This window comes from Erithacus rubecula (assembly GCF_903797595.1).
Source record: "Erithacus rubecula genome assembly, chromosome: 10".
Lineage (NCBI taxonomy): Eukaryota > Metazoa > Chordata > Aves > Passeriformes > Muscicapidae > Erithacus > Erithacus rubecula.
Window position 1 is genome coordinate 22,873,885 of NC_136662.1, and position 13,125 is coordinate 22,887,009.

Sequence of the window (13,125 nt, forward strand, 5' to 3'; positions counted from 1 at the left end):
AGGCACCTCAGACAATGAGTAAATATTCAGTGACAATTTATTGGTCTTTATTATTATTACAAAAACAAAGCAGATATCAAAAAACAGCAAAAATTTCACAAGGTCCCCAACAGTTTTACACAACTGAACTGTAGTAAAATAGTGAAATTAAAACACGTATTTTCAGTCCTGGCCCTAAACTTTCTACGGTGATCCATGGTCTGGGATGCCCTAGGCTTTCCTAATTCTTTAAAATGCTCCTCTTTATTTTGGAACCTGACTGGCCCGCTAGCTAACATGATGAGGCACAATGCAACAGGAATGTGAGCTGTCTGGTCTCCTTACAGACCCTACACAACCAGAAAACAGAACACAGGAGGCTCTGCAAGGATGGTATTGATACCAGGATATGTTTCTCAGGTTACTCCAAGCAGCCATTTAGTTGTGCTTGACAAAACCAAATCACTTTCCAGTTGCTGAAAGGTGATTTACTGTGTAAAAGCTGCTTTGTCTTCTTTTCCTCAGGATCTTTGCTCCCCAAAATAAGAAGAGTTCACTGGGCTGGGCTCCAGTGTAAATGGACCTTTTAAATTCCACTTTCCAAACTGCATGATGGACAACCCCATTCCACTGTGGACCCAGCATCAGACTGATGGCAAGAACCTGAGCAGGTTAAGGAAAATGCTCAGCTCTTGCTCTTTGGAATGATAATTGGGGTTGGAAAAGAGCTTTTTTTTCTCTCCTAGTCACAGGTGTAGGGTCAGAGGCTGACCAAAGGCAACATGGTCCAGTTACCTGTGTTAATAATAGTTGCCCCACTTCTCAAATATCAAGATTTCAGCTGAAAACACCGCTTGGCTAGCAAAAAATTAAGACATTGCCCTGTGTCCCTCAGCATTTGCTCAGAGAGTCAGGCACAAATCTGCCACAATTACACACAAATGCAAATCACCCTAAACACCAAACTGTTTACATCACTGAATATGTCACTGAAAGCCTGGCGAGTACCAAATATTCCTGTTAGAAGTAAAATTCCACCTTCACAATTTTCCAGAACGGACAGCAGAGATCACGAAGCGCATCATTGGTGGGGTATGACAGAAGCAGCAGGGCGAAGGCAAAGCTGGGGGACAGGGCTGCCCAGCAGCAGCCATGCCAGAGGGGGCAGGGTTGTACCAGCAGCTCCCTGCTGGGGTTACACTGTCACTGCTGCTGCAGTTACACCGTCTTCCTGGCAGTCAGAACACGCACAATGGAGCCAACTCCTCCGGCAGCCAGCGCCTGCCAAGGGAAACACGGCAATCAGCAGCAGGCCAGGAGCTACAGAGCAGCGGTGGGGAGGGACTCTGGACACGCCTAGAGTGACAGGACAAGGGGGAAGGGCTTCAAACTGACAGGGAGGAGGGGTAGGTATCAGGAAGAAATCCTTCCCTGTGAGGCTGGGGAGGCCCTGGCACAGAGAAGCTGAGACTGCCCTATCCCTGGAAATGTTCAAGGATGGGTTGGATGGTGCTTGGAGCAAGCTGGGATAATAGAAGGTGTCCCTGCTTTAAGGTCCCTTCCAACCCAAACCATTCTGGGAGTCCTATGAAATTACTGGATTAAATTTATACTGCACATGAGTGCCTGCCCTCCACAAAACACCAGCAGCCAGGGTACAATAATCACACTCAACTTCAAGTAAGCTGTTTAATTAAGCTTTCGTTTCCCTGCATAACCAAGCTGCAAATTTTGCTTCCCTCCAGGAAGGAAATTCTCTTTCAGCCTACCTGAATCACTGGATGAAACCATTTGGTCTGCCTCAGTTTAAGAGGCAAACTTTAACTGTTGGGTGTTTACCCAAGGAAGCAGCAGTGGGCAGGAGATATAACTCAGCTCTGAGTTCCTAGTCACAGCCTGAATCTGTGAATCTGGCACTTGAGTCTCACCAGCCAAGGAGGGGGCTCTTGCCAGGCTCAGGGCACTCTGGCAGGAGCTGTCCCCCTGCACTCACCTTCTCATGCCACTGCAGCAGCACAGCACTGCTGTTGTCAGAGGGGCTCTCAAAGCCCTTGTAGATGTACTTCATGAGCAGGTCCACCCCGTTCTTGTCCAGTGACTGCACTGCCTTCTCAATGTCATTGGCTTTGAAGGAGATGAGCACCTTCAGCACGATGCTCTCAGCACGGTCCTGTACACAACAGACACAGCCATCCTGTGTGAGCTGCAGCCAAGCACTGCTCCTCTCCCAAAAACACTGAATTAGAGCATCCTTCTCTTTAACACCCCTGAAGAGGACTGTGTGTGAAGAGCTTGCCATAGTAAGATACAACAGACACATCCTCCCAAGGATAAACAATGTCAAAGAGTTTAACACATTTGCCCTGCTTTAGTTCTTCTGCCTCTGTTTAGTGTTTGCAATTCTCCACCCCTTAATTATGGCTAAATAGTAAATGCTCATATGGAAGCTCAAGATCTACCAAATTCCAAAATATTTATAACAATCAAGTCTGGTCCCCCTTCCCACCACAGCCTTTTCCATACCTCTGTAGTGTTTAATGTGACACAATCATTATAATCCAGGGAAATGCCACTGGCAGCCTGCAAGAGGTGACTGCTGGAAGCCACATGTTTTGAATAATAATTTTTTTGAATAATTCCATCACACAAACACTTCAGGCACCTTCGCCCTACAGAAACTATGGATGTCAGTTTTCCTGCCTAATTTAATATCCCATAATCACTTGGCTTAGCAAGACTTCTCACATGACTAAGTAAAATTATGTAAGTTCCAAAGATAACCAAAAATTAAGGCAGGTATTAATGTTCAGTCATTCTGCCCTCTTCAATTCCACCACCAAAGGTATTCTTGAATCCTTCAATAGAGGGCTAATGGAAACAAGTCATTAATGTGAGGACAAAGCTACACAGCCCTGTTTGTAACAGCTGGTTCTCAGAGCTCTGTAAAGCCCTTCAGGAAAGGGCTGGGGCTGCAGGAGCAGCTCTGCCAGGAAGCACCAGCAGGGAACCATGCCCCCCTGGGCCTCTCCTCAGCAGGGAGAAGTGACTGCAGGCACTCACCAGCTGGGCAGTGCTGTATCTTATCAGCCTGTTCCTCCCACCACTGCAATCATGGCCTATTCAGGATCATCCTGGGGATATTCAGAAATGCATGTACCCAGCAGACTCCCACACTCTGTCCCGGTGGGGGGAGGGGGAAGGCTCGCTGTTCCTGAGGTTTTAACAGCTTCATTTTGATTGGATGTGATAAAAACAATTCTTCCTTTTTTGTAGGCTCAGTGGTTTCATTAGTCAGAGGTGACAACTGCAACCCTGGTTCCCTGAGCACAGGGTGATTACATCTGTGTAATCTGTCTGGTCTGAGTCAGACACAGGCACCTGGTGATCCCTGGGTACACAAAACACAACTGGCAGCAGAACCACTCCTGATCCAGCACCAAGGTACAGGTACCAGGACAGGTGACACCTCAGCTAGAGTGTTTTGAACAAGATTAAAACACTTGTGATCACAGATGTTTCAACACCAGGGAATACCCTAAATTCTGCTTCTCTGGCCTCCTCGAGGTACAACTAGTGGCACAGAGGTAACAGAGACAGGAAAGGATTTTTAGGAGTAACCCATGAGCGAGCAGTCTCTATTTTACCTTCACTGCCTGGTTCTTTGTGTTGATGGGAGGGTTCTTCAGAGCTGCCTGCAGTGCAGCCATCATGTTCCCTGTGCCAGATGGTTAAGGACCAGACACCAAGTACCAGGACAGCCATACCAGGACAGCTGGCTTGTGCATGACTGGAAACACTCCAATGCAAGGATTCCCTCACCAGCTAAGAAGACATTACAGCTTAAGACAGCACTTTTCCGGCCATTTGAGGCAGGAGCAGCATCAACAAGCAGCTGTATAGTTCCAGGACTGCTGAATAACTTCCTAAAGCCTTTCCTTGGACGAGGGTCCAAGTAAAAGAAACCACTCTCCATCACTTCTGCAATCTGCAGCCCCTGACAACAGGCCTCAGCTTGGCACATCCAGCCCCAGCAGCAGCTCTTGGGAAGAGTGACCAGGGGCCAGCTGGGTAAGGCAGCAGGCACAGGGAACTCTCTGGGCACAGGGAAGCCCCTGTCTGCATCCCCCGGGACACGTTCCTGAGCACAGCCCTGGGGCTCTGCGGCTGCTGCAGGGGAGGAAGCTGAGCCGCCTTCCTCTGCCGGCCCCTTCCCCCTTCAGCCTCTTCCCCTTCTCCTGCTAGCTCCTTCAGCCTCTTCCCCTTCCCTCTGGACCCCTTCAGCCTCTTTTCCTTCCCTCTGCCAGCCCCTTCCCCCTTCAGCCTCTCCCCATTCCCTCTGTCAGCCCCTTCAGCCTCTTTTTCCTCCTGCTGCCAGCCTTCCCCCCCTTCTGCCTCCTCCCCTTCCTTCTGACAGCCCCTTTCCCCCCCTTCAGCCTTTTCCTGCTGCCAGCCCTTTCCCCCTTCAGCGTTCTCCCGTGTCCGCCCAGCCCCTTCCCGGCCGGTTTTCCCCCCTCAGCCCCCGTCCCCTCAGCGCTTCCCGCCCGCCGCGGTCCCCGCTAGCGGATGTTCCCCTATTAGGCCGCGCCCGCTGCGCCCCGCCGCTCCCTTCAGGATATTGCCGCAGGCACGAGTCCACCTCGCCCTCATCAGGCCCCGCTTGCCCGTCGCCGCCATCCTCCTCATCCACGAACTTGTTCTCGTCGTACTCGTCCACGTCCACCCGGCGGAACCGCGCCGAGGACACGGTGTGCTTCGCCATGGCCGCGCCCGCCCCGCGCAGCCGCTGCGGCTGCGGCCGGGCCCAGCCCCGCCCCGGGCGGCGCCGGCGCAGCGGCCGCGCTCTGAGGGAGCGGCGGCGGCCGGGGCTGAGGGAGCTGCGAGCCTGTGGGATCGCGCCCTGCCGCGGCAGGGACACCTTCCGCCAGCCCGCATTGCTCCCAGCCTGGCCGGGGACACTGCCAGGGCTCGGGGCAGCCACAGCTTCTCTGGGAAACCTGTCCCAGGGCCTCACTCACAGGGAACAACTTCTTCCAAAAATCCAATCTAAGCCTACTCTCTTTCAGTGTGAAGTTTCACAGACTATTCTGAATTGGAAAGGACGCACACTTGATGTTGCTGTCACCGTGCTCTGACTGATGTTGAAGCCATTCCTGCCTGTCCTATTTACAGGCCCTTGTAAATAGTGCATCCTGGTGATTCCCCTCCGCTCCTTCAGGCGCTGCAATTCCACAGTGAGGTCACCCCAGTGCTCCCCCTCTCCAGGTGAACAATCCCAGTTCTCCCAGCCTTTCCTCCAGCAGAGCTGCTCCATCCCTCTGCTCACCCTGCTGCCTCCTCTGGGCTCTCTGCAGCTCCCTGATGTGCTGGGGCAGGGCTGGAGCAGCTCTGCAGGTGGGTCTCACCTGAGCAGGGCAGAGGGGCAGAGCCCCAATCCCTGTCCTGCTGCCCACGCTGGGGGCTCAGCCAGGGCACGAGGGGCTCTGCTTTGGGGCAGCTCCAGCTCTCACCCACCTGCACCCCAAAGTCCTTGTCCCAGGGCTGCTCCCTCTGCTCCTCCCCAGCCTGGATTGACCCTGGGTACAGAACCAGCACTTGGTCTTGTTAAAGTCCATGGGATTCCCGTGAGCCACTTCCCGAGCTTGTCTGTGTCCCTCTGTCCACCCCAAGGACAGTGGGACAGGTGGGCAGGACCCCCTGCGGTCCAGGTGAGGTGGGAGCTGCCCTGCTTGGACAGAATGTCCTGCCAGGATGGTCAGGGAGTCCCTGCTCACAGCATCTAGTGACCTTGGGAGTTAAAAAATATCCACAGCCTGATTGGTATTTTTTAAAGTTACACTTGGCTTGTGTAGATAGTAATTATCCTATTATTAATTAGGAAAAGACACAGCTTTGTGAGGTTCCTCTTAATAGAAAACAGCAGTCCTAGAAAAAAAATAGACAACACACACAAATATATACACACATATAACACCCACCATCACCCCCCTTCTTATGAAAAAAACAGCTGGTGGGAAAACTTATTCCTACCTGCAGGACCACTCACCTTCTGGGCAGAGGAGGAATTTAGGATATGTCACATGTGCCACCAAAGCTGCCTGAGCTTGGGAAGCTGCAATCCAGCTGTAACTGTGGTTGTAGCTTGGGGACTGGTGGTGTTTTTCTGCTGGAAATTGGCTTAAGGGCAAGAAAGTAATTGCAAGAGGTAAATGGACTGTCAGAGAGTCACAGAATGGTTTGGGTTGGAAGGGACCTTAAAGGTCATGTAGCTCCAAGTGCCTGGCATGAGCAGGGAGTACTGAGATTCAGGGTTTACTGCTCTGGCTTTTAAGATAGAGGATTAAAAAAAAAATGTGTTCACAACCCATCATTTGAGACCCACAGTTTTTCCAAGGGTTAAATTTGGCAGGAGGGGACTTTATTGGTGTTTTTTCCCATCTGTGATCTCAGTTTCACATGGTTCTATGCCATCCTGAGAGCAGGTGTGTGCCACCAGGAAACACTTCAGAATGAGGACTTCCACTGAATTATTCCTTTGACACTTTAAAATGCCTTACAATATTTCTGGGTCTGGGGTATAGCTGTTCCTTCTGAGAGGGCAGAAATACACCTGGGAAAAGCCCTCCTTGGTTTGGAGACATGAAAGGAAGCAGACTGCCTTCCATGGCTGGGAAAGGCAGTTGGGAGACCGAGCTGAGAGAGGAAAAAGCCTTTAAATTCTGCTGTCCAGCTGGAAGCCAAAGACCCTGTGGGATTTCTTCTCCCTGTCCACATGTGGTAGGGACACTTGGCACACACATGGGTCTGCCTCTGTCAGCAGCAGGTCTCTGCCACAGTGCCCTGGTTTGTCAGGAATTCTTGGGAAATTGTCTTCTCTCCTGTACTCATGTTGTATTGAAAAAGAAAAGTAATATTTTAATTCAAACCTTCAGTTTGTTTTGCACTTTAGCTACATAAATAATAGCAAACAGTCTCTTCAAAAAGCTACTGAAGCTTGTAGCAGCCTATGGAAACAGGTTGATGACACAGAGAACAAAACTCTTGGAGCCTGAGGGCATTATTCACAAATCAGCCTTTTTGCTAAAAAAAAAGAGTAAAAAATTCTCATTTACCCTAGAGAGGAGAAACTGCACAGTAGAAACAGCCACACTTTTCAGGATGCTTACAGGTGATTCCATTATTTAATCTGGCAAAATACCATGCCAACACCATCAAAAAAAAAAGAACTTTAAAAGGTGTAATTACTATATCAGCAGGTGTAGCTCAGGATAATAGCAAATATTTATCTGATTTCCTTCAGTGTCTTTTTACATTTCCACTTTAGGGCTCTTGCAATCCTTCGGTGGTGCAGAGAAGGTTCCTCCCTGATCTGGGAGTTCAGTGCAGAGGATCTTTCCCAGTGCAGGGGCTTAGCCCCAGCAGAGATGGTGATAGCAGGCAGGTTCTTTTAGGTGTTCCCAGGTGCCAGTTGCTGGGAGATGGGAATACAAACAGAATTTGCCCTTGCAGGGTCAGACATCTGTGAGAGTTGAGCTGCTGTTCTGTGCCTGTCAATATTTTTTTTCATTTCTCAAGCGATACCATTACCCTTTTTTATTAGTCAAGTTTTGCTATAAGATCATTATAGCTGAAATTTGGGTGTTCTAAGGAATGTCCAGCTGAGTTTCTTCCCAAATGATTTATGTGTTTATTTGCCTGATGTGTCAGCTGGACAGAAAACTCCTGTGGTACTTCTGCACCAAGGCTTTCCCTTTCTTTGGTGTTTGTGTCCCCCTCCCTCAGGCTGTAGTTCCTGGAAGCAGTGGACCATTCTGTGAATAAGCTCAACCATAATTTGTACCAGGGTGCCAGAGAAGGCCAAACACAAATTTTGTGCGAATGAACAGCTTTTGCCTCAAACAGGAATTTTTTTTGTCTTTACTGCTGCTCTCATTGCCCCTCATCATTCCTGGATCCTGTTTAATTTTGCTGCTCCACTGTAAAACATTGCCATCTGGAGAGGGATGGAGGAGAGGGTGTCGCTCCTGTAGGCTGCCAGTGCTAAAGACAATTGGAAAAGCTGCAAATCTGGGGTAACGTTCCGATTCCCGGTGTTCCTGCAGAGTTGAGATGGCCACATGATGGCAATGTCGCACCTCAGGGATGTGTGTCCTTTTCTGCTGGATGGAAGCGATTGCTTCTCCAGCTCCGTTTAAGGGTCTCTAGAGGTTTACCACCGGGGCACTGGAAATTGTACGTGTCCCCTTGAAACTTGCCTCTTTTCCTCTGGTTGGTGCTTTGCCCTGAACAAAACCCGTCAATTTTTCAATCTCCTCAATCAACAGTGTCACATCCTTACAGGATGAGTCAAATCCCAAACTACTCCATTGGATAGATTAACTGGAAGAGTGTTCCCACAACCAAAGTGCATTTCTGGATGTGCAGCATCAGCCTTTGGCTCCTTTGCCAGTGCTGTCCCTCTCCATGAGCCACCATTCTGATACAGGAGATAGTGTCTGATGGATCCCTAGGAGCTCAAAATGAGTGCTAACAGATCCATTTTTATCTCTATCTCTATCACCTCTATCTCTTCAATTATATTTTAAATTATAATTCTATCTCTGCCCCTCCCAACTATATTTTTTATTATATATTATATGATTATAGCTTTAAGAAATTATTTAACTTTTTACTAAGATGCCTGTCTGGGGCAGAGGGGCAGGAGGTACTGATTAGTGCCCCATGACAAGGTACAAATGTTCACAGAGGGAACTGGAGAGGAATGCTTTATCCAGTGAAAACCACAGGAAAAACAGTCCCTAATGACTGTCTGGAAGTGAGCCAGGTCCAAGCCATATGTCCTGCACCTAGGGAAAAACACCCTAATTATCAGGGCTGGGATTTTCTTTTTCTTTATCCAATTATTAGATAAACTCTAGTATCTCTCCAGGCTAAAAAGCATGCAGAAATTCTGATCCATCCCAACATGGCCGGTTTGGACCTGATTTTACTAATTTAAATGTGTGATTTTGGGATTTCTGAAGATATCTTTTGGAAGCAAGACTGTGAGCATTGATTAGACAGAAGCATGATATGGAATCAGGATATTTTATTCCCCAAACTAAACCATGCTGTGCTTCCATAGGCTGGTGTAAATGTTTCTGTGTGTATGGGGGGAGGGAGTGCTCTGGAGCTTTCCCCCAAACTGCTGCTCTCAGGACAAGGATGGCTTCTCTCTTTTGTGCCTCTGAAATGTGAGTGTTGAAATTCTGTTGCATTTCTTAGCACAACCTGGTGCTAAACAATCTGCTGGAAGTATTTTACACGTTTTCATTCAGTAGGGAGTTTATCAGAGTTCAAAGTCCAGGCAGTCACACGGTCCCGTACTGAGCTGGAGACTCGACGTTCCTGTGCAGCCCTAAGGTCTGAAAAATAAAAACCAAAGGGTATGAGGGAAGAAGCAAGATCTGTCCACAGCTGCTCAGAACCATATCCAGACAATTTGAACCTGTGCTGTGGTGGTGTAGCCTGCCTCCACACTGCCTGGTTCCAGCTCCTTGAACACAAGAGGATATGGAATATCCGGCGCCACTGGAGCGGGGCCCTGCTGCTCTGCACTCTGCCAAGGGGCCATAAAGATTAGCCAGCTTTTCTGTCCTGAGCTGGGAATGCTTCCTGCTTCAGCTCCTATGAAAGCCAGACCTTCACAAAGCCATTCCACCAAATTTGCCTCATGTGGCTTATTTAGCCTCAAAGTGATTGGAATGATCACCTCACTTCCAGAGATTTTTACAGGGCTTCATTATCTTGATTGTTTCCCTTTTTCTCTATGCCTAAAAAGAAATATTTTTCCCTTTTCTGTCTATTAAGAGTAGAATTTAAACCCACAGAGCATCAAACAGTTTGTAAGGGGGTTGACAAATAAGGACATTTACAGAGACAGGCTAACCAGGTTAAATTTTAGGACGGCAAAAATAATACGAAAAAATTACAGAAATAACCCATGATTTTGATGATTAAGAAAAAAAAATCCCATTCTATTGAGTGTGGTCACACCAGAGATTATAAGTGAAGAAATTCTTACATATTAATTATAAAGTATTATCAGGATCTTTTGTTTGTAAAACAATTGGACAGATTTCCTCTTGCCCTAAGAAAAAACCAGGGAACTTGCCAAGAGCCTGTGTTTACAGATTGAAAATATAGAGGAAGAAAATGGAAGTTTAGAGATAGAGGGAAAAGAGACTTTTCTTATATTGCACGTAACATATATATTTCACACACACACACATATAACATATATATATATATATAAAAAGTATTCTGCTTCATCTTCTTTCCCTTTAAAATGAAGATGACTCTTGGGACTCAAAGAGACATAGTTAATTCCTAGAAAATATCAGTTCAGAAAATAATTCAAAATTTGGAGTCAAATGATTAGTGTGCACACAGATTTGCTTCCATGCTGATCGGTGGAGCTCAGATGGTTTCCAGAAGCACAAGACCAGGCAAAGTTTCACCAATTCCTGGCCTAAGTACTATGAGACAGACAGTAGTGGTCATTTTAATTTTGGTGTGAATTATGAGCCTTGTACATGTAGAATATTGCAGCAATGTTCAGTCCAAACCTGATCTTGTTTCCACCTGTCTCCTTTCAGGCCCTTCTCTAGGAATGAGGGGAGCTGTGCTGGCAGAAAACCCACTGGAGCTGTGACTCTGTTCACAGAGTAAACCAGGCAAATCCTGATTTGCAGTATGGTGCAGTAATTGCACCTACCACCTCCTCTTTCCAGAGCAGCTGCCTGGTGATTCCTATCAAACTGAAAAATGCTGGCTGTTTGTCTAGGAAAAAGAGAAGGCAGAGTTTGGTGTTCTTTGGGAACAGCCAGAGTTGCTGGGGATGCTGTGTGCATCCCAAACAACTCAGACATCTCTCTCTGGATACCCCATTTTCTTTCACTATGCAGGGATGAGTGTTAGCTAAACAACATGATTTAAGACCTGCTGTTTTCTAATAGAGTAAGATTTTTTATAGTATAGGAAAATCTGCTTTCAATTGCCATTGTGGGGCATTACTTTAGTCAATAAAAACAAAGTGTGTTTGGGAAGCTGCCTGGAAACCATGTGATTTCAGGGTATTGCTATTTCCCTTTTTAAGAGGAAGGAAAGCCAACTTTTTTTCTTTTATGTCATGGTTGAAAACAGTGATGTATCCAGTATGGAGGAGGGGAATTCACTCCAACTCCTGTGGTATGTGTAGGGCAGCTCTATGCCATTTTCAGGCATTTGGAGACTCCCAGACCCACCTGAGTTGTGAGGAATCCATGGTGGGCAAGTCCTGTCCAGGAGCTGAGGGTCTGTCAGTCCCTGTTCTGTGGCTGCTGCAGGTATGATCTTTATTTACATCAATGTGGAATTTGGGTTTAAGCTGCTTCTGGCAGCTTCAGACTGCACAGGTGCAGATATGTATATGTATATATATATATATAGTATATATATGTTGCACTTGCTGTGTGTTTGATTTAATGAGTGTTTTTTCTTCAGAGAGTTTATTATATTTGGATGTTTTGGGGTTTTCATTTTGCCTTGCTGCCTATGTACCAAAGACCAGGCCAATGCTTTGCAGGTATTTCTCTGCTGCACATGTTCCCCTTTCCAAGTGACTCTAAGTGACTATATCCCATTCATGCATCCTTCCTATCCCTGGAAATATCCAAGGCCAGGCTGGATAAAAAGATGCTTCATCACAAAGTGAAAACACTGTTCTAAAGTATAAAATTATTTTTTAAAGTTACACTTGGCAGTGTAGATAATAATTATCCTATTATTAATTAGGAAAAGGCACAGATTTATGAGATTCCTCTTAATAGAAAACAGCAACCCTAGGAAAAAAAAATAGACACACACGCACACACACACATATACAAACATATATTACACCCACCACCACCCCCTTCTTATGAAGAAAACAGCTGGTGGGAAAACTTATTCCTGTATCAGCCCTACCTGCAGGACCACTCACCTTCTGGGCAGAGGAGGAATTTAGGATATGTCACATGTGCCACCAAAGCTGCCTGAGCTTGGGAAGCTGCAATCCAGCTGTAACTGTGGTTGTAGCTTGGGGACTGGTGGTGTTTTTCTGCTGGAAATTGGCTTAAGGGCAAGAAAGTAATTGCAGGAGGTAAATGGACTGTCAGAGAGTCACAGAATGGTTTGGGTTGGAAGGGACCTTAAAGGTCATGTAGCTCCAAGTGCCTGGCATGAGCAGGGAGTACTGAGATTCAGGATTTACTGCTCTGGCTTATGGCTGAAAGATGGAGAATTAAAAAAAAAAGAATATTTATATTCCATTATTTGAAAGCCATAATGGCCTTTTAGAGTTACAGTTGTGTAGGTCCTCTCTCAGCTGTAATGGCACCTTTATTTGCAGTGAAAACATGACCAACTGGAAAAATTCCCTTTTCATTAAACATTTTTGAAGATACCCTTCTCCCCAATATGCACTGTTGCTGACCTGAATCCCTACATCAAAGGAGACTGTAGAACAATTCCCCAAATAATTGAGCAGATAAAGATAAAACAGTCACCTAGATTAGATACTTTTCCAGCAGCACAATAAGCACAATAATGTCCTGGAAAGGGATTCTATAGTCCCTGGTGTCTCTCTCCCCTGGAGACTAATTAAGTTTTGCTGTGGATTCTCCTTTTTAGCATACCAGTTTAATATTCATGTTTGATCTGGGTAGTGCATTCTGTTCTTGTATGAGCACAGAGACCAACAGTGATTACAGAGGGCAGGTTAGCACAGGCAGAGGATTTGCTGCCATTGGATTGTTCTGGAAGAGGGCTGCTCCTGGAACTAGTCATAACATGGATGTGATACACATTTTTTAAGACTTTTGATTAAACATGTAGGAACAAGTTTATTAATGCCCTCTATGTTACATGCAGGGCATTCCTTTAATGTATTTTTATGTTAACCAACATTAAATGAGTATCCCTTTGGAACATTTTTTTCCATCCTCCTTGTCTAAATGCTATTGGAGGAACTGCTTTCCTCATTCCTCAGCTGCAGACTGAACCAGAGGAATCTGTCATTTGTCCACTGAGTAGGCTGAGCTGGCAAAAGGTTACAGGGAAGGAAAGCCATGGTGATTAAAGAAAAGGAGG

General features: G+C 46.7%; 1 protein-coding gene across 1 annotated transcript; it reads right to left on the reverse strand.

Annotated features, from left to right (window-relative positions):
• Positions 1 to 19: 19 nt before the first annotated feature.
• ARPC5 (actin related protein 2/3 complex subunit 5) lies at positions 20 to 4,784 on the reverse strand. Its single transcript, XM_079313611.1, has 4 exons — positions 4,595 to 4,784; positions 3,624 to 3,695; positions 1,973 to 2,149; positions 20 to 1,260 (listed from the first exon to the last, which is right to left on the reverse strand). Exons 1-4 carry the CDS (start codon positions 4,736 to 4,738, stop codon positions 1,198 to 1,200), a joined length of 456 nt encoding a protein of 151 aa, XP_079169737.1. The 5' UTR covers positions 4,739 to 4,784; the 3' UTR covers positions 20 to 1,197.
• Positions 4,785 to 13,125: the final 8,341 nt, after the last annotated feature.

Excerpts from the sequence above, each read along its gene's own strand:
- ARPC5 (XM_079313611.1), bottom strand. The coding sequence starts at position 4,738 with ATGGCGAAGCACACCGTGTCCTCGGCGCGGTTCCGCCGGGTGGACGTG. Across the intron at positions 3,696-4,594 it reads TGGACTCGTGCCTGCGGCAA|GGGAACATGATGGCTGCACT; the intron begins TATCCTGAAGGG and ends CCATCTGGCACA. Across the intron at positions 2,150-3,623 it reads CAAAGAACCAGGCAGTGAAG|GACCGTGCTGAGAGCATCGT; the intron begins GTAAAATAGAGA and ends TGTTGTGTACAG.